At 41.6% G+C, this 22422-nt stretch overlaps 1 protein-coding gene across 3 annotated transcripts in view; it reads left to right on the top strand.

Annotated features, from left to right (window-relative positions):
* LOC142495967 (LON peptidase N-terminal domain and RING finger protein 1-like) overlaps positions 1–21502 on the top strand; it is a 37351-nt gene extending 15849 nt beyond the window's left edge. For 2 of the 3 annotated variants that reach the window (XM_075602147.1, XM_075602145.1), the window contains exons 5-11: positions 2217–2388; positions 5680–5782; positions 8497–8611; positions 8701–8822; positions 14530–14688; positions 15280–15592; positions 19409–21502. In XM_075602147.1, coding sequence (XP_075458262.1) covers positions 2217–2388; positions 5680–5782; positions 8497–8611; positions 8701–8822; positions 14530–14688; positions 15280–15592; positions 19409–19564 — 1140 coding nt within the window. In that variant the 3' untranslated portion in view covers positions 19565–21502. The remainder of the gene's footprint in view (positions 1–2216; positions 2389–5679; positions 5783–8496; positions 8612–8700; positions 8823–14529; positions 14689–15279; positions 15593–19408) is intronic. The other variant, XM_075602146.1, reaches the window with a different exon arrangement.
* Positions 21503–22422: the final 920 nt, after the last annotated feature.

Raw genomic sequence — 22422 nt, 5'->3', positions numbered from 1 at the left:
GACATCAAAGAGCTTTAGGCTACGGCCCCAGTGGTCACAGCTGCACGCGCGCCGGAGCACCCGTTTCATCCGCAACCTGTGGTCTGCACTGGAGATCTGAAGGGGAAGAGGGGGGCGTGGCAGGGGAGCGGCCATGATGTCACACGGCTGATCCGCCCTCATTGGCTGAACCGCTGCCGTGACATGGCCAATGCTCAGCCGCCGCACCGAAAGACGAGAATCTTGGCCAAGGCAGTCCACTGGGGCCTGCCCCATAGAGGGCTGTGTTCCGGTGTGTGGAGCGCACGTCGTAGCCTGCGCAGCAGCGGCCACTGGGGACCTGGCCTTATCGGAGAAGCTTAAGATACCATTTTGTTCTTTTTAAATCATGAGATCCTTGGATGTCTGCATGGAGCACAGCTGGAGTGGGGAAAGGGATAATAAGTGGACACTACTGCAGGCTTTGGGCCTTTTTACAATAATCATGTTAATTAAAATACAGCAGTGGCAAAAAAAATAAAATAAAAATAAGGCTGATAATCTTCTGCTTTAAAGGGCATCACACGGAACTCGCCTTCGACACCAGTCATATTGGAGGGAGCAGCACCTTTTGGTCAAAAACCCAGAAGGACTTCGGACCCATAACTCTCATTCACTTTGTTGTATAGTCGTTAGCCCCTCTGGCAGGAAAGGGGTTATCAAAGCATTGGTTTGCAGTGCCCTGCTGCCAATGAAAGAGCTCCATCGTGTGATAAATTTGCATGGTAACTATGATCAATACCTGGTATGTAGAAAAGTCTGCAAACCCGCAGGAAAACGGCACCATCTTTTCTTTGGTAAATGGAGTGCCAGTTTTTATTTCTGTAGTTTTGACCTCCATTTTGCAGCTTGGCAACTTTGGACACCCCCCCCCCTCCCCCTCATAATGCTTTGCTTCATCTTGTAATACTGTACATACATTTTGAATTATTCTTTGGAGCCCAGCAGCGGATATCATGTAGTGATTGTGCTGTCAATCACAACAGAGATCAATAACCCTTATATTTTTACGCACTTTCAAATGGGTACAAAAAACAGCATCGGATTTAAAAAAAAGAATAGATGCCTGTTAAAAGCAATGGAAAGGGAACTATATATCCAAGTTTTTCTGCTACAAAACTGTTGCAAACCAGGTCAACCCGCACCAGATATTTTTCTATTATAAAATATAATAACTTTTTTTGTGCCCCGGTATTGCCCTCTGATCAATCTGATGCAATCCTTCTGCGCTGGTTTTGTCCCAGTTTTGCAGCCAGGAAACTATAGTAAATATCTCCCCCCCCCACACCCCCATCCTCCATGTATCAAAGTTTTGCAGCTGACTTAACAAAACGGATTCAAAATTGCACCAGGATTTTCAGTTAAAACCATTATGGGGTCTATTCATCAAAGTCTTAAGAGCTGCAAAATAGGGACATCAATAGGACAAAACAAAGAGAGGAAATCCCATTAAAGCAGTTGGGGTTTCTCCTTTTGATAAGTGTGGTGCTATTCTTGCACCCCAGTTTTTCAACCGGGAGACTTTAATAAATAGACCTATATGTGTGCCTGGGAGGGATTAATGTGCTGCAATCACAGGTGACCCGGGGCAGATCTGCACGCTGGTTGTATTTCTCCTGACATCAACTGACTTTGTAATGTGTGAACATACAGCAAGCGGATGGTACAACTTGTTACATTACACTCACGATCTGAGGCTCTTGCTCATTATGCTCTGACCAAAAGAAAATTGTAGCTCCCGTAGTGCAGTATAAAATCCGTAAATCAGAATACACTCACAAAGATAGATGTCAAATAGGCTCATCAATGGAAGTGTCTCCAGATGAAGGGGTTACCAAACCACCATGGGTTGCCCAGTTCTGTCTTGTCTCATGGATCGTGTCCCTCTCCAGTCGTCTCGAACCCTTGTCCCAGTGTGCCCAATGTATTGAGAGCCAGTGATTTCAATTTGGCGTGCTCTGCGCAACCGCTAGTCTCCAACAAGCTAATAGTGCTTCTTCTAGCCTCGGGTCTCCACATACCTGTGATCCACGTCCGTCTCTATATGCACTACAATATTACGTCGGTATATATCTATGTATTTCTATATGTAACAGTAAGATGAGACCCAGCGGTAAGTTATACTGCAAGCAGTGTTGATTTTGTTTATTTTTTTTTTTACAAGTGGCTATTTCTTTTAATATTCTATATTCACACAGCCTGACACTGATGCTGATGAGAAGGAGACTCCACTCATACTGCCGCCTCCCGATGTGAAGGATGTATCAAAGGAGTTACTCCCCTCAAGCCAAGAGCAAAAGAAGCGTAAAGAGCCGGAAGAGCCAAACCCACCAGACCAAGAGAGATTAAGTAAGCATTTAAAGCTAAAAGGTTAGTAGATACACACACCCCTAGTGGTGTGGTTGTGTGTGTGTGTGTGTGTGTGTGTGTGTGTGTGTGTGTATTTCTTGCTATTGTTTGACATGTCAGAGATTAGGGCTCGAACGCTTGTCCTATAATTTCAATTGTTGGTCCAAATACCAAAATTATCACTTAATGCTGAAGTTCAGCAGTATCGCAACTGGACTAACACAGCTATTTCTATTTAATATATTTTTTATTATTTTATAAATGTATCAAATATTTTTTCTGCACCTGCCACTGAAGACCTCAATTAGCTGTAAACCTTTCCCCGTGAGCACCCCTGCCTGCTCTCCTTGGCGCCTCGCGCGTGACACCCCACCCCCTGCTCGGCCCCGGCGTCATGTTGCCATGGTAACTTGACGTCGGGTTACCATGACGACGCGTCGCTAGATGGGAAGGTAAGTGTGTTGTAGAGGCCTTGCACGGTCCCCCGGCGTTTAATTTAAATGCCTGGGGGGAGAGCACGAGACCTCTATAACTGCTGCGCCCCTCCCAGAAATCTAGCGGGCGTGTCCCCTAGTTTGTGCACCCCTGCTTCATAGGAAATGCCCCTTCCATTATATTATTAATATGGAGAATAATGCACATTTACGGTATAAGAGATAAGTATGTAAATTTTTTGTATTTATATTTGTAACCTTTCTTGGATGTGACTAAAATAAGGTATATGTAATATAATAATTAGCTTAACCTCTGTGCTGCCTTTGATACTGCAGATCAAACCTCTCCTTCACATTATATGCACTCCCTTGGTATTCTTCTTACCTTTCTCGCTGTTCTTTCATTGTGTCCTCTGCTAACTTCTCCTTCCTCTCTTGATTTGACTGTGAGTATATGTTAGGGCTGTGTCTCTCTATCACTAATGATCTTATTTGAAGCCAAGGGCGTTAATGTCAAACCTAGGCAGGTAGATTTACTTACCCAACCTTACACCTGACGTTCAGTAGAGTGCTTCTCGTTCTTCCAACCAAGCCAAGCCCTACTGAACCATTTTCTATGATGCTTAAGACGACGACTATCCATCCACACTCCCAAGAACGGTATTTAGGCATTAGACATGCATTTTACCTCTTGCCTCCATGTTCTTGCTGCATCTTGTTGTTTCTTCATCAGCAACATTGCTGGGATTTCACTTTTTTCTTCTTCTGTTGCTCTACATCTCTAACACCTTAGCCACGTAGCCAACATTGTCCTGCTAGAATCAAGTTTTGAAATCAGTCTCTGCATCTCTCCTGGGAACATCCCTTCGCTCAATTCCCATTAAATTCCTTGGTAACTAGAAATGTGCAAATATGACATATATTGGTCATTTGTACATCATGAAAATGTAGTGAAATCCTGACATTCACAAAGAAGGCAACATTGTTTCCTAGGGCTATTTTAGACACATTTATCTACAGAGTGCACTTCTGCGACTATAACAATATATACTATACTATTTTTGCGTATATTTTGACTCCACATAAATAAATGTATGCAAAAATAAATAGAAAGAAGTGCAAAAACGCTAATATTGAAATACAGTCCCTTCTAATCAAATGTTTTTCAATAGTAGAATATTACACTGACAAACTGTGTAGTAAATATACTCATCAGATCCTTAGTGCTGCAGCAACTCTCCAGCTACATCAATGATTCCCAGGTAGAGGGACAGGGTGAGGAGGTCAAAGGATTCAGCAGACCCTTCTTGCAATAAAACTCTCTAAGTTTAACTCTTCCAAATGAATGAACATAAAGATACAGGAACATAGTGAACATAGTGTCAGCCATTTTTTTTATTTTTTTTACACAAATATTTTATTGAGGTTCAAAAAGGAAAAAAGTGGGGGAGGATAATGATACAGAGGTAAGGGGTGGTATCGGTTTTAGGGGGTGGGCGCGGGGGAGATTTGCCAACAATTTACATTGTCACATTGTTAACATGCCGAGTAGGTATGTTACATACTGTAGCTACCATATACCGGTACAATTGCAGGTTTAGATAAATTCACAAATAACAACTTATATGGGAATGCAGATACACACTTCTCCAAAAATTCTATTAATTGACTCCCTTACCATATGAGCCTCTTCCTTGGTGGGTGTTAACTATTGATGCAAGGGTCCCAAACCTTATGGAATGCTCGTACACTGTGTTTCAAGAAGGCTGGGAGTCTCTCCATCCCCAGTATTTCATCTACACTTCTTGATGGGGTCATTTGATTTTTCCAGGCAGCTGAGATTGTACGTCTCGCCGCCATCAGTATTTGTGAGATATTATTATTGGAGTGGCTTGTATTCTCGTTTCTGGTTTGGCCAGTAATAATATTAGTGGATCCCATGGATAGTTATTTCCACTGGTTGTACCATCCACTTTTTTTTTTTTTTTTTTTTTTTTTTTTTTACCATCTTCCAAAATCTTTGGACCCTAAAACCGTACCACCAGATATGGACAAGGTCCCCAACCTGGCCGCAGTTTCTCCAGCACAGGTGTAAGGTCCCCGAGTAGATTACACTTGATCTCTTGGGATCTAAGTACCATCTAAAAAACACTAGAATTTCTATTGTATTCTATTCATTGGTATTTCCTTCCTTCCTTGCTTTCCTCCATAGCTGATCAAAGCGTCCCATCCTTCACTTTATTTAAAACAACTACTGCACCTTATATTTGTTTCTCTGTTTTCCTTCTCTGTACAACTTGAACACTTACTTCCACTCTACCACATTCCTTCCTCTTATTCTTTCTTTTACTGTATTACCTTTTTGGCTTTCACTGACCTTTTCGGAGTGGCCCAAGAGATGACTGTCCGTTAATGGCTTTGTAACATCTCTGCAGGTGTACATGAATAGGTGACTACAATGCACTTTGAGATGTTGGCCTGTAAAGCCTTGTCGATTACAAGTACACAGTGCTTCTGTCTTTCCTTACCTTTCCTCTCTGGCTCGGGTCTCCTCTTCCGCTGCACTTCTCTTCTTTATGCTGACTTTATGCTAGAGCCCAGACTTTCCCTGACTCGGATAAGTTGTCTGGGAAGTGGCTCTATTGAAGACCATCTACCATGGCCTTCTGACAGCCTAGATTTAACAAGGGTAGCAGATTTAGGCAATTGAAAATCTTTATCCTAAAGGACACGTGATGCCAACAGCTGCGCTTCTTGGAGCGTCCAGTGCTTAAAACATGTGTGTCTACCTACTTGGCCACGTCTCTGAAATAATGAATAATGCAGTAAATGAGTGAAATAGGATATGGTATATGGGAACTGTTATTGTCTTTGACAGACACACCGGTGGAAGAGGAGAACCCAAAGTCATGTAGCCTGACCAGTCCATCTCTGCAAGACCTGCTGAGCTTTTCTGACGTCGAGTGCTCCCTGTGCATCAGGTGGGTCCTGCTGATCGCTGCCTAATGATGAGTACTGGTCTCCAGTCTCTGTCTGCCCCTTGCACCTATAATCCAAGGGAACACAAATCACATATGAAGAATTCATGTGTTACACCCAGTTTGGATTCACAAATCACAATCGGCATCTACAAACAAATACCTTAATGACATGTAGATTATAACCAGACATTAAAAGAATTATGGTGGGTTAAAAAAATAAATAAAGTGACAAACCCTCCACCATATGTACAGCAAATACAAATACCACTCGTGGTGCATTTGCATGTCTCGGACAGGTCTGCACTTCTTAAACCCAGGCTGTGCTGAAACGCTGTGTAATACGGCAGGCATACGTTTTATAGGGGTCCATGTTAAAATGGTTAAGTGAAGAGGAACACTGTACTCATTTGTATGTGGTATTTTTATATAGATTATACAAATTGCATATAATGCACTGTCTACCCTATCTATTATTAACTCATTTGTTGGCAGCTTCTAGTCTGCATGTGGATGCTTGCCCACAACAGTATAGTGCAACATTAATCAAACATAACAAAAAGATCCAGATAGGTGGACAGCCATCTGTCCTAGTCAGTTCTAGGAAAGTTAGGACGCTTGCAGCTGATAATGTATTGTTTCCAACTGGTTCTTGAAAAGATATCAGCTGGTGCTGTTCATTGACACTTCGCACCTCAATTAAAGCAGAAGTCCCCACCCCCCCTCCAAAGTTTGATTTGCATATCATCATCTGAACATGGGTGGGTTCCTCTGAGCTATTTCGAGCTCTACTGATTTGCTGGTTCACAGAAAATTAAAGTTGTATTTGCATTTGAGCTGGAATAAAAATGAAGATGTCTACTGGGGTCATCCAATATGAAGCCACAATGTCATGCCCTGATGACATCTCCACTTCCCATAGGTCCACACGAGTGAGGCTGACTTGGTGGTGGCCATATTGATTGGCTGCAGCAAATACAAAAGTACATTGGTATTGAACTACAGGGTCCCCGGAGCTAGGAATAGTGTAGTTCAGTTTCAGGGGACACCCTGGGAGAGGAGGAGGGGGGGGGGGGAGGGGGGGGAACGATGACTAGGGGGAACTGCTGCTTTAAAAATGCCCCATTGGAGAACAATTTGGATGTGTGGCATCCTGTCTGCCATTCTCCAGCCTGGCATTTTCAAGTTGTAGTGATCACAATTATTGTGGTATATAAATGTGTTATTTTTTAATAGAGCAATCATTTGCATGTTAATTTTAGGTGATCTATCATCTTTGGAAAACACACACATATATAATTTGTAAACTTTATTTGAGGGGTGCTGAAGGATGTTAAGAGGAATATTTTTGTCTGCAGCAAGGCAAAAGTAATATATATATATAAATAACTATATAACTATTATAACTATAAATAATATATATATATATATATATATATATATATATATATATATATATATATATATATATATATACCTCTAGTGTAGTTGCTCTGTCCTAGAATTACACCACTTTTGCCTTGATCCACAGACCCCACAGTCTGAATGTTCCTTGGGCCATAAGGGTATAAATGGAGCAATAGTCTGCAGTGCCCTGACGGTCAAGGGTGAGGGTACCAAAAATATGCTGGTTTCTGTGGGAGTAAAGCAATAGCCTGATGATCTCTGTGGTAGTGAAAGTGTTAATGGAGCAGTAGACTGCAGTCGCTGGGCAGTGATGTATTCTTTAGTGACAGGCAGTCTGTACAAAGCAGCAGGAGAGTTCTTCAGTCTATTTAGAGAGGCATTCAGTGGGATTTGGAAAGGTTGGAACGTTTCCCTGGAAACAAGAGGCAGGAAAAGGCTTCATTGTTGCAAGAAACGCAGTCGGGATCCATAGCTATTCCAAAAACGTATAGAATATATACTTTTTGGAGGAACACCGGTCTCCGTTATTTTTAACATTGTGCCACATGCTGTAGTTTTCCCCTATAGCACCACAGGACTGTTTCTCACCTGACATCGTAATACAAAGCAAATTTGACCATCAAGTCTGTTCTTCCTTCTGCACTGTGTTTGTAGACATAAAAGTCGCCACTGTCCCATTGAGACAAAATAATGTGTGGCTCAACCCAGTCTGTCCCCCACCCCACCCCACAGGGTGACACAGAAAGAAATACCTTTGTCCCATAAACGCTATCAGTCCATCTGACAGGTGCCAGAGAGATAATGGATTTGCTCTTTATGAACATGGTGGCATTGTAATGAGCTCCATTAAATAATCAATGGACATTAAACCTGTTCCTCTCCCTGTAAGATGACATGATGTAATGCTCAAAATCTTAAAGAACCAACCTGTACTAATGGGAGTGATGTGTATGTCGTTCAATATAAGTAGTTGCTTTTAAAAAAAATATTTTTTCATGAAAATTGGGAGATGCTTTGTGGCCTTTAGGTGCTCCCTTCTGTCTGAAAGGGGAGTCCAGGTCCTGCTGGGATCAAAGACAAAGGATCACAGAGTCTATTTACTAAAGTCTCCAGGCAAAACTGAGTTGGTTCAATTCATTCACACTGGTTTTTGGCCCAGTTTTGCAGCTGGGAGACTTAAGTAAATCATTCTGTAAAATCTACTAAATTATGCTATGTCGTAAGACCCCTTGAGGGTTGTTATTGTCAATTCTGTCTTGCGTATCTCTCCTTGTCTCTGTATCCTTACCGGCTCTTTTAATGTGCGACAGGATGTTTCTGGAGCCGGTCACCACACCCTGCGGTCACACCTTCTGCAGGGAATGTCTGGAGCGCTGCATGGACCACCAGCCTTACTGCCCACTCTGCAAGCAAAGCCTGAGAGAGGTAACACGAGCCTGCCACTTTGGTTCCAAATGGCATCTGGTCGGCGTGGTACTTAGTGCATGGGCTGATGCTGTGCCCCTCTCTTGCAGTACCTAAGGGAGGGCAATTACCCAATCACGGCCCTCCTGCAGGAAGTCATGTCCACTGTATTTCCTGCAGAGTTGGCTGACCGAAAACAAGTTCATCTCTCAGAGATAGCTGAGCTGTCCAAGTAAGTTACAAGGCACGGGAGACATTTCACGGGCATTTGAATTGCGGATTTGTGATGTGTGTATACTGGCCTAATGTTGCAGGGTCTTACCTGCTATTAATAGTTTGTACTTATTATTTTGCAATCCAGACATTTTTGAACTGAAAAAAATATACCACTTGTTGTTTTTGGTCTTGAAGACACATATCTCATATGCACTGCCCCTGGCCCTTCCCAGAACACCCTCCTTCTGTCCCCAAGTTTTCCCCACTTACCACTTAGATTATAAACTCTTCGGGCGAGAGACTCCTTTTCCTATGGTTTTATGTCTGAAACGCTTATTCCCGGTGTTATAATATTATGGGACGAGTATTTTAAAGAGCTATGTAACTGCAGGATATAAATAAAGATATACATCCAAAAATACACAATCACAAGGGCTTAAATCCTGCCAGGGTCAATTGTAGTGTGTGATCTTGGACACATACCTGTACCGTCCTAGAATAAATCTCCATGTATCTGTCATGCTAAAATATCTTAAAGAAAACACATGTAACGAAAATTATTAGAAAAGAAAGATCTCCGCATGAAACGCTTCCTCCTTCCGCAATGCTCTGCTGGCTCCAGTGGGAAAACAGGAGTTAATTATCTGTAAAACATGGCTCAATATGTAGAACAAGGTCAGTATACCAAGGGATATGTCCATGCACGCCCATACAGCTAGTGGTGTATAAGTACTGTAGCATTGAGCCACTGCCAGCAAAAGGATAGCAGTGATCTTCAAACCCGCAGAAGTCACAGTGAAGGATACGTTTCTGCCGGAGAGAAATAGCGCATTCATTTAGGACAACTGTTCCCAAACTGAGGTCCCAGGACCACTGATGATCCCAAAAACCCTACGCAGGGTCACTGCAACACATCAACATTTTGACCAAAAGACAGCTGCTTGAAGTTAATTTTATAGAGTTACAGGGATGTACTCCATAACGTTTGGGGACCACTGGTAATCCAGAAACCATAGATTAATAGCCCACTATGCGGCTTCTAGCTGTTTTTCTTGGGACCACAAGATGCAATAAGATTCAAATGCCCCAATTTATTAAATTGCAAACATGGAAGGCAGTCTCATGAGATAGAAACTGTGCGTTCTCGTCGTATTATGAGCCATTGTCCAGTACTGTATATGCAGAAATATTGCTGCAAAAAAACCTAATTTTTTTTCCCAGTGAAAAAATGGGATTATAGGCATAGGCGCGAACATTACTCGCCCGTTGCGCATGCATGGCTGACGAATCAATTGTGCATGTGCTGAATTAGCTGTTGCCAGCCGCACATTCGCAATCCGCGTGGCTCATTCGCACATGCACGGCTGGCAAGAGCCGATCGCGCATGCGCAGAATCAGCTCTTGCTAGCCATGCATTCGTGAGCGGCGCGAGATGTTTGGCAAGCGCCAACGGCAAAGCCCCCAAAAAACAGGACGTTTTCGCACTTTTTAAAAAGTCGTTGGGCCACAATCCCAAAAACTGGGAAAACCCCGGATAAAATACCGGGATGTCTGGTCACCCTAATATTTAACGGTCTCATCCCCTCTCTTGGAGAGACTTTCATTGTCAAATTAAATCTCAGAATGTCCTCTTCAAATTGCTTCCAAAAATGCTGTTTTTTGCACAGTTTGAGTTTGCAAAATCAATCCGGTGAGATGTCTTTCTGTACCAATATGCCATTCTCTCCGTTTAATGCATAGACCCCAATGAGTAGTCTTGGAAGCTCTCGTAGATATGTTGGTCCTAGAGAAATGTCGAATCGGTACATCGTTACATAGTGGATGTGGCTGAAAAAAGACATGTCCATCGAGTTCAAACCTACGTTAAATTTAGATGACCGATACTTATCAGTGTTTTGATCCAGATGAAGGCAAACAAAACCCCAGTGACCAATTGTCCAATGATGTCTCAGGAGCAAAATAAATTCCTTCCTGACTTCAAATATTGGCAATCAGGTTTCTCCCTAGATCAACATCCTTCCCATGTTTACTTATTTGGTATATCCCTGTATATCTTTCCTTTCTAAAAAGATGATCAAGCTGTTTTTTGAAGATATTGACTGTATCTGCCATCACAGTCTCCATGGTTAATGCATTCCCCATTTTAATTGCCCTTACTGTAAAGAACCCTTTCCTTTGTTGCTGGTGAAATCTCCTTTCCTCCAATCTTAAGTGATGAACCCGTGTCCTTTGTACTGCCCGTGGGATTAATAGTTAGTTCTTTTGAAAGCTCTTTGTGTTGCGATACATTTTATTGGACAAACAAAAGCTTTCAGGACCAAACTAGGGATGTCTAAGATCTGCGAAGTCTATGTGCAGATTATGTCTATGAAGAACTCTAACATTATTGGTTCATTAAAAGTGCAATTTCCGATACTGTAATAATGTTAATGCAGCCTTCCAATAACATGCTTATAAGGCCGCGTCCATAGTGTGGCCATAGTGTGCGCAATTTAGAGCGACGGCGCAGCAGAATTTTGAGCCGACAAACTTTTTTTTGTTTTCGCGTGATGGTCACGTGAGTGGTTCAGCCAATGAGGATGGAGCAGCCTGGGGACGCGTCTGCCACGCCTCTCCGTCACGAGCGATCTGAAGTCCACAGATCGCAGAGGCGCGCGCGATGCCATGCCCTCCGTCGCACGCGCCCAGTATATCCAAGGTCTTAACAGAAAAAATGTGAAGTCTTATGTTTTTTTTTAAATCAGATATGCATGGGACTTTTTTTTTTGTTTTTTTTTTTATTCAACACAATACAATATTTAATTAGTTTTGGAGCATCCTTTTGATTTCTATAGCAGGTTTCACCTGCCTCACAAGCAGTGCAAGATCTTTGGCAACAAATTATCACAAACAGGAAAGTCTTTCAATGTTCCCAGCAGTTTGAGCTGTAAACTGTAACAATAGATAATGTTACCTTTAGTAGTTTAAGGATAGATTGTAGCTATGGAGTTACACTGACTGAAGCAGCCATTATGTTAGGCACGCAATCAGGATTTTGATTTGTAACAGGAGTACAAAACGATTGCCAGCTTAGGTAAGAATGTAGAATTATACATTGTCCAGACAATTAAGAGAAATGCTGCACACCTCAAAGTAGAAAAAATAATGATACAGTTACCGGTGCTCCAGTGTTTGCACGAAAGCCTGCAATCAGTCCTGGATAGATGAACAAAGGAACATACAGTAGGGCACAACGGATTTAGCATATCCAAACTTATTTATTGAGCCAACACAACGTTTCGACCATGGTGGTCTTTCTCAAGTGACAATGGCATCTGTCACTTGAGAAAGACCACCATGGTCGAAACGTTGTGTTGGCTCAATAAATGAGTTTGAATTATACATTGTCACATGAGTTACACATAAAAAGAAGAAAACTGCAGCTTTAAAGCAACAATATTACTTTCCCCTTTTTTCTTATTATTTATATGTAAGGCATGTGACAATATATAATTCTACATTCTTACCCAAGCTGGCAATAGTTTGGTGCTCCTGTTATAAATCTGTACAAATACATATTGTGTGCCTAACATAATTGCTGCCTTCCAACACTGTGCTGCAGCTGATCTTAATCTAATGTCACATAAGTGTAACACCATTATTGTTACAGCTTTCAGAGCAATACACAATCTGCTGTTTGGAGCACAACAACAGATCTGTTTGTGATACTTTGCTGCCAAAGGGCAGAGCTCAAAAAGAAGTGTGCGGAGAGCCTGTTTCAGAAGAGGAAGTGGATATGACTTTCCAAATGGTTGCTCTAGCAACCAAAGCATTATCAGTGCATTCAAAAAATAATTAGAAATGGCATTGGGAGCAAAAAAAAATATTACACAATGCAGACCATGTTATCTAATACTACAGAACTGATTTATCTAAAATAACCTAGGATTGTTCATGTTTTGCTGCTTTAAAACCCTGTACAGTGACTGTTTACTTTTTGTATTCTGATGTAGCACTCCAGAGATTTATATTTGTAATGCTTATGTGCTATCCTATATTCAGGAAGTTAAAGACAAACATCCATGTGCACAAAAAAAGGATAATTATTACTAAACAATGCAGTTAAACGCAAACCTTGTAGCCAGTACTTATAACCATAGTTTCCATTTAGGACACCGTTTTAGAACTGCATCAAAGGCTTAAGGAAATACATTTTTTTTTTTTTTTTTTAAAGAACTCTTTTTAATACAGCGTATAGAAAGTATTGAAAAATGTGCATAGCAAGGCAATTTTTGTTTTAATTGCATGTAACAAAAATAAGTGTAGAGCTTCAAAACACTGCAGAAATAATCAATCCCTTCCACTGCCAGTGTCCGACTGCGGCATCTGGGACCCACCGGAGACTCTGTAGGATGCACCCCTGACTTCCCCTGCCGTTGCTGAGTGGGGACGCAGTCGGTGGCCGAAACATGTCTGGAAGGTGGAGAAAGGGGACCCTGGCAGAGGAAAGGGGTTGGCTGTCCCGAAAGTCAGCCGGCTGGGCCCCTATCTCCGCCAGGCCTGCGACACTCCCCTGTCAGCGGCCATGGCATCCATGGGCTTGTGAGCCAATCGGCAGGCCAATCCAAACCCTTTTCACTTCCCCTGATAAATATATGCACCAATTAAAAGAAATGCATGCTGAAAAGATACTTATTTTACCTATTGGAGAAAAAAAAACACACACCAGGGAACATGTGTTCATGTAAATATACAGACATTAATGTAGATAAAAGACAATTACCGCAAACGCTCTCGGTGTAATAGAGTTCACTAATTGAGGGGTCCACTGCAATTACTCTTACTGTATGCTGACAGAGACCTAGCAGGTGGAATGAAAAACTCGCAGGACTCGCACTTCCAAACACCACCGTAATTAATGTGCTGAGACTGTCAGCCTTTTCTGCTGACTTCAGGTAATGAACATATATGCTTTTCCGGAAATCTCTTCTCCTAATGTTGACTCTGATGTCTAGTACTCTGATCCCTGTACTTTATACATCACAGATCCATGTACTGTAACTATAAATACTGTATATACTGCACTGTCATTCTGTGAACACTGATATGTATATAGAAAAAAAATATTTGATCTTGATTTAACAAAGGCAAACAGTTCAGCCTATTTTCTGCCGCAAATGCGCGTTGTCTAAAAAATGGCTCGAACCGCTGCTTCAGCGTATACAAAATGATGCCCAATTAATGAAAACACAATTGTTTCACAATTATTTGATCTGTTTATTAAATATTTGATAACTGAGCTCTTTTCTCATACAAAATGTGTTTTATTTTTTTTTGCTTGTGAAGTCATTTTTGCTATTTTTATTCTACAAATGACGTGTCTATCTATAATTGTATTCTATTTCTATTGTTCCAAAATTAGCATTTGTTTCTTTTTTTTATATATATGTATATATAATATAATTTTTTTTTTTTTTTCAATGAATGGGAAGAAAAAAAAACAAAACTATTATATCAGTCTTTCAGGACCTTCCAGTATTATGGCGGTTTACTCTGCATTGGACTGCTTCACAGCAATCTATTACAAGTGCCACTGGCATTGAAGCGACATGCAAATATGTACGCACACAACCTTTAACGGCTAAATTCTAACAAGGGTCTAAGTCTTCTTTCAATAGCACCTCTTACCTCTCTCATCTTTATGTTGAGTTGTGACCTTGGGATGTCATTGTGTCGTCCCGCAGTCTGATCAGCAATGTGCCAATCTTTGTCTGCACTGTGGCCTTCCCTGGCATTCACTGCCCGCTCCATGTTTTCGAACCGCGTTACCGACTTATGATGCGCCGCTGCCACGAGACTGGAACCAAGAGATTTGGCATGTGCATATACGAGAGCGGGAAAAGGTAACACCCTGTTCTGCCCACTGTTTGCGATTTACCTGCTTCCTTCTAATTACCCACTGCTTGCTTATGCACACGTGTCACTGCTAGCGTCAAACACCCCACAGTGCTAACGTCAAACTCATCATAGAGCTCTTATTCATAATGCATCAGCACTAATAGAATATCAATAATACCGCCTCAATTCTTCTCTCCCCATCGCTTCTCCCTCCTTCCTCTCTCTGCTATGGTCTCTGACCTCCTCATATCACTGACCCCTCTACCTAATTCTGATACTGTACATCTCTCTTCTGCAGACCTCCATCTCTGTTCCATCTCTCTTTGCATTTCACTAGACCCTCTACTCTATTCTGATATCTAACGCTAACCTTGACCCAATAACTGATCTATCTCTATTCACATTTCACTGTTACCTCCCTAGTTTCTACTCGGCACTGGCAACTCTCGCCTGTTGAGTCACTCGCCACCAACCCTTCGGTTTATTGACTTCTGCCCTCCATTTTCCCTTCACACTTACCGGTCATTATACCTTCTTGATGACTATCGACCATTCCCTCTCCACCCCCCCCTGACTATTACTAATGACTGCACCAGTTTCGCAGATTATGGCTGCATGTTGGAGATCTTGAGCTTGGATTACCTGCCAGATGGGCGCTCACTCGTGGAGACGGTCGGTAGGAGGCGTTTCCGAGTGGTGCAGAGGGGGCAGCTGGATGGGTACCACACAGCGGAGGTAGAGTATCTGGCAGACAAGAGGCTGGAAGGGGAGGAACTGCAGGAGGTGCAGCGCTTGCATGATGCGGCGTATCAGCAGCTGGAGGAATGCTTCTCCCAGAACAGAGGCCGACTTCCCAGGCACGTCTTCACGCAACACAGCCACCCACCTCCTAAAGAGGACGATATACAGGTCAGTAGAATTAGGGGATAGGAGTGTGGATCTGTGAATTCTTGGGAATCGAACATAGAGAAGTGTTCGATATAACGCCGATCTGGCTTTAGTAAATGATCCTCACAGACCTACCACTGAAACTTGTTTCACTGTTAGCAGCTGTAACTCTAGCATTGACCCCTCACAACTGCTGCACCCCAGTTCTCTACCATTGCTCCTTACTGCTAGACTCGCAACGTTCTGGCACGGTACTTTATTCCCATCTCGCACATACACTGCAATTACAGTAATGATCACACAAGACATACACCGATTTGCGACTGCACATTAATCCTGTTTTTGCAGCATCTGTTGGGGAATTCTAGAGCCAATTACTTCTACGAACTCCCCCCTGATACATTCCAAAACTAGTGCATTACACACATGGGCAAACAACACACATTACAAGTATTAAAAAAGCTTCTTTTTTTCTTACTCAAAGTTTTATATTTTTGGAGAGGGGATACAGAAATAAGGAAAAGTCTGGGGGTGTGGGGGGTGTCACTAGATATGTATGAAATACATAGCAGTGGCTACAGTTCTACAGCAAATGGGTACACAAGGAGGCTTAGAAGTTGATTCTACATCGATACCTGGGTCTTAATGTCAAACCTTCCATAGGTCCCGGACCCTCATCTAGCTGGGGCGAACCTGTGGTACATGCAGGCTCAAGGCCTCAGACTTTGAGAGGTTGATTTTGATATTGGAGAACTTGCCGAATTAGTCTATTGAGTTACAAAGTTCCTGGGGGATATTTGAGTTTGTCAATGATGGCAAGGTAATGTCTGCGAACAGTGATATGTTGTGCTTGCTATCCTTGATAACTACACCTGATATCTTGGTATTTAGTCTTATTCTGGACACTAATGCTTCAATGCAAAGGGCGAGTAGGAGGGGGGACATAGTGGAGTGCCTGTATGCCCCTTATGAACCTTTTGCCCAGGCCCATCCTTCCCAATGTTTGGAACATAAAGGGCCAGGCTACCTGTTCGATGGCCTTCTCAGCATCCAGACCTAAAATCACTGTTGGCCTCTTATTTTTGTTGCTATTGTAGATTATATTAATGGTCCTTCGGATGTTGTCCAAGGCTTGTCACTCTGGTATAAAGCCTGCTTGGTCTGGATGGACTAGTGTGCCCAGACATTTATTAAGGCGTTCTGCTAGGATTTTATTAAAAATCTTTTTACCGGTGTGTTGCAGGGTACATGCAACCACACGCGGGTTTTCTTGATAAGGCTTATTTATTGAGCCTTAAAAAATATAGCACACAAAAACAAAACTGCTTCTTTTCAGCATACAGGACACAGACAGTTCATCAAACATGTATTTTGAAGACAGACCTTATAGCAGTAATCTTACTTCAGCATTTCAGTACTATCTCTTGACCAGCTAGCCTGCATGTGTGTACAGCCTGGGGGGTTTAAAACACCTTAATGAGGCAGCTGGGATCAGAATAATCAACTCAGCTGAAAGTTAACCTCCTCACTGCAGACCTACACATAAGTCTGCCAGGCCATAGGGCTGGTGACGTTTATTCACCCTGTCACACGGTGTAAAAAATATAGGTGTGTAGCTTGGGCACTGGGTATGGTCTTTCCCTTCCTTTGGAATTACTATTATAGAGGCCTCGAGCATCTCACTAGGTATTTGTGCTGCCTCCAGAATTTATTGTATAGTTTGGTATGGGGACAATATAGTGCTGTACTTAAAGTAGAGATTAGAGAACCTGTCTGGGACTGGTGACTTTGTCTTAAGTATTTTGATGGTATCTATGACCTCTTTCTCTCTGTTTGGTGCTCCAAGTATACTTTTATCTTTGGGGACAAGTGTTGGGAGGTTACAATGATATTCTGAGATTTCAGTTTCCTGTGTGTGTGTGTGTTCCCTTATTTGTTGTTTTTAGATTAGATGGCGTTGTAATTGATAAACTCTTCATCAGTTGGGTTATAGGTGAGGGTGTCGTTGGATGTCTTCAATGTGTACAGTATATATTTATTTTGGCTATTTTGTTACAGAGTTTCTTAGCCATTATTCTGTCTGCTTTGTTTCCTTTATCATAAAATAACTGGTTGGTCCAGCGCATGGCTTGCTCTGTGTGTTTTATATTAATATATGCTTAAATTCCGTTCTGTTCTGGTCTTATCAATATTCTCTCTAGTAGAGATCTATATATATATATATATATATATATATATATTTTTTTTTTTTAAATCTGAATAAATATTTATTACAAATGGTTTATTTAAGGACACCTAGGATGAACAGAAGTGTTAAAGTTCTATGCCGAAGTGCTTTTTGTTGTTGCTATAATTGTATGTTTAACACTTCCATTGTCATCAGGTGGGAAATAAGCGAATCATTGCAGCTATTTAATTGTAGTCCCGGGCTTGTGGAAAGATCAGTGAACTAAAAGGGTGTACAGTATGTTTCCTAAGCATATACGGATGTGAAGCGGGATGCATCATTAGATTTATTGTGACAATTTCTTGTATAATGTCCTGATTCAGCCCATTACCCTCTAAGCCCTGTAGATGATCTATTTTAATTCTCATATCCTTCTTTGTTTTTTTCTTCTTCCCGGTGTGCTTTTAATGTTGTCTTTCAGGACTAGCAGAGGTGAGACTGACAATGAGTGTCCTGGTAGAGAATTGATACACCACAGGCATACATTACAATTATGAAACACTTACTGAATAGCCAGCATGCACAGATCCATGTCAACACTGATGAATATGACCTTGTATTGAACTTTTTTCAGAATGAAATTGAAAGCCTAGAATGATGAATCTCTGAGGGTAACTCGGACATAAAAAGAAAGGGTTAGAGGAGGCTAATACAAGCACTTGGTGTAGGAGTATACATTCGAATCCAGTATTAAGAACACAGGGAGGCCCAATATTTAACCACCTGGTTTTTATTCACATTTTCTGTATTATAATTTATTCTGATTTATTTCCATCAGTGAAAGGGTTAATGGCAGCAGTTAGTAAACGTAGTGTAGGGCATCGTGGAGCAGCTCTCCCTGTGGGCACCCTGCGGTGTCTCGCGCTGGCGATACTGTCGGGTTTGGAAGAGAGATTGATGCTTCTGACCATTAGAAGCCGCCAGGTGCTCGCAAGCAAATGACTGGAAAATGTTTCAAAACCAAAATAGCATACTTAAAGACTCCGATGGGACTCTTCCCCCAAATAGGAGATCATACATCAATGCTTTATATCTGTTGTGTAATGACCTGGGAGAAAAGACGAGATGTGTAAAACCAGAATACTAGCTGCATGCTTATTTCACCAACGAAACCCTATGCACCCCAATCCTGCACGGCATTATCATGACTACCATGGTATGTTTTCCAGTACTTCATAGACATTTTGCCACTGCATCTCAATCATGTTTGTACCATCTCCTGCCATTACAGCATATACAATCTTATATGCACAGAATCGAACTTCCATTTCCATCCTGCTTCTGCAGAACCATATGTATTCCTTGAATGGACTTCTAGACCCTGCACACACAGTTCTTTCTTCCTGACCTACCACATGGGAACCTCACCTCCCAGATATAGCTACGACACTACCACGGAATACCAATTGCCCTACATTCCACCACTCGCCACACTATGGCATCCTTGGCTATCGACATAATGAAACTTCACACGTATGCACTACATTTTGCTATTTTTCCTTATTGCTACTATTCTTTCCATTACACAAGTTTTGCGGTTAAGTTCCATGTTAGTTCTTTGTAGTCAAACTAGAATAAATAGTGCTGACCATTCTCCTCTTTTTGTTTAGTCCTCCCCAGATGGTCCATCTTGGTGCTGGTGGCTCCTATCGGTTTTGCCCCTGGATCCGACCTACCAGATGTTGATCTTTTCTCTGACTTCCTTCAAGGAGCGGCTTTGGCACTTGCAGCACATTCTATCTGTGTTTTTGCAGAGCCCATCCTAGGATGCTCCCAACATGTTGTAAGAAACCGTCTGCACCTTGTTCCCATCCATGTCCCCTCACATAGATAAAGGGATTACTGTAGATTGCTGGAATGTACTGCTGTCATCTGCCATATAGTGTATAATGTAATAACCCTTTGCGGAAAATCTTTTCTATGGATGCCGATTCCATCCGGAAATTAAAGGGTGGAACTTTATACAAATTAGATGTATCCACTAGCACCAGTGGAATAAGACGATAACCCATGTTGTTCTTTATTGCCGTCCATTGGAACCATAGTTCTATTTCAACACTGCATCCTCACCAAACATAGACGCGTGAATCAACCTCAGGATATGGATTTATAACATACATCGTGGAATGTAACATGATGAATCTCCTTGTTGAACTGCTTGGCTTCATCACCTAATTAGATTTGTTTCTTTTCCACCTCTGTTCAGGAGTAAGATATCCGGCTTCTTAGGGTAGGAACATGTGAATTTTGTCGTTGAAGCTCAAAGACTGCAAAGTAAAGTTTGATTGAATGACATTTAGCATCTGCTGCCTCGGAGTCTAATCTGTTTACACCTTATGATGGACATTTCTTACACTGTTTTCAACTGGTTTCATCTGCCTGAGGAGTGTCTCTTGTCTCAAACCAAGACATACACGTGTGTGTGTGTGTGTGTGTATCAGTACTGTGTTAGCCGAGCTTTAATAATTAAAAATGAATAGAATGGTATCGTCTATTCATTTTATATATATATATATATATATATATATATATATATATATATATATATATATATATATATATATAATCAAGCCAAGTTAATTAGCTAAAATCTACAAATTACAGCATTTTTATATTGAGTTTTTGGTGGGGGTGGGGTATTTACCGCTAACTCAACTGGCAAAATGCCACTGCCAAGGGACTGTGGCAGAGTCAATTTGCTTTTAATGGGATAACGTTGATAAATATGTTGCTGGTTTTTTTGTACTGGGTTTACCTAGAGATGGAATAACCAGTCAGTATCCACTCCGCAGATATTCAGCAGTGGTTTTGCCAAAATCCAATCTGCACTCTGAAATCCTGTGCTCAAAAAGCATACACCACTATCTCAGTATACTTTTGAGCTCTACCGCTCACGCTTTATCTAATCCAGCTATTGCCATAGCTCCCAGGTATCAAGTGTGTTCTTTTTTTGTGTGCACAAGGAACATTGAACTGGCAATGGTAACCAGGAAGTGCAAGTGGTCTGCTTGTAAAGTAGGTTTGGGGGAGGGGGCTACAGGTGTTAGAAGCGAGGAGCTCAAAAGTATGCTGTGACAGTGGTGCTACCCAGCAGCTGTTTAGCTCACACTGCTAGAGCTGTTGTTCAGAGTAGCAGAGGTTGTGGGTTCTAATCATGTGGGGTCTCACGCCAGTACACCATTCCTCACAAGGTGCCTTAGATATCAACTCAATATAGTTCTTATGGAAATCCATTTAGGAAGTGGTGGGTTGTGAGTCATTTTAAATGTTATATGCATATCTCCAGGTGTGCGCCTTTTTTGAGCACAGGCGACTCTCCCTATGTTTTATTTTGGTGGGAGATTTGAGACTCCACTAATCCACTTTAAGTGATAGAAAAAAAAACCATGAGTCTGCCAATTTGAGATTGATCCATGGAATCCGATACGGTGTCTTTCGCTAAGATTTTCTCCTCTTTCCTTAAAGTCAAAAACTCTGCCAAGTCCTGCCCCACAGAATTGCAAATCTTAATCTCCATTTAGAAAATGAGCTAAAGCCCATCATTCCGTATCTAGCCCGTCACAGGGCCCATGGAGTGCCCGACCACATGACAGGCAGCTATGTAAAGGGGCACTCAATGGGTTAAAGCAATGCTAACTTTCCTTGACATATATATATATATATATATATATATATATATATATATATATATATATATATACATACATACATACATACATACATACATACATCTCCTTTTTACATACTGCTGTTAATTGGTGATTCTGTAACAACATTTGGAGCAGTCCGTCAACCTGCTGACTCGTCTGCAAGCTCTCAGTCCTTGTGCAGTTGCTAACAAAGCCAAAGGCTCATGAGTTACAGATGTAGCCAGGTTAACATTCCTCACAGCTGTTGGGAAATCTGAAACGCGTAGACCACTGCAGCAGCAGCTCAATGTTGGCTAACACGGCTGCCCTGCGGCCATGGGAATGCCGTGGTCGGTTTCCTGTGGAATTCCCTAGCCACGAGGAATCTGTCTGGCTACACTGCAAGAGCGAGAATCTACATGTCTGGCCCTGCTATCGGTGCTTTATATAATGCAATTGGTAGAAAGAAATCCAGACCTTACTGTAACGCCAGAGTAAATAAGCATAAGCAGGTTGCTTTCCTTCTATGCGGGTTCTTCAGTGGATCTTAGGGACTTCTGTTTTATATAGTAACAACTATTACAAAATGATGCGAACACTGAATGTTCAGAGATTGAAGAACCAGTGGTAGCATGCAACATTAGGTATGGTAGAACTTTGATAACGATTTTAGCTAAATGAACCATCTGAACCATCCTCCAATCTAAACATGTTTTTGAATGTCACACGTTTTATGTGGGGAATATGTATTTAAAGCGGCAAGTTTACAAAATAATTTAATTTGCTGCTGATTAAAATTCATATTTTATACTCTCCATTTCTGATTTATCACCGTATAGCTGAAATCTAGATGACAAGTAGCATAGAACGTGTGTGTATATATATATACATCACTTGGATAATAAAATAAAAGTATGCTTCCATTTATTTCCCCAGCATCTTCACCCCAGAGCATGTTTCAGCTTTTCCCCTGCCTCTAATCAGGATGTGTTCTG

Source organism: Ascaphus truei, chromosome 5 (assembly GCF_040206685.1).
Source record: "Ascaphus truei isolate aAscTru1 chromosome 5, aAscTru1.hap1, whole genome shotgun sequence".
Classification (NCBI taxonomy): domain Eukaryota; kingdom Metazoa; phylum Chordata; class Amphibia; order Anura; family Ascaphidae; genus Ascaphus; species Ascaphus truei.
The sequence above is the reverse complement of the archived record's forward strand: the minus strand, read 5'-3'. Positions and strand labels throughout refer to the sequence as shown.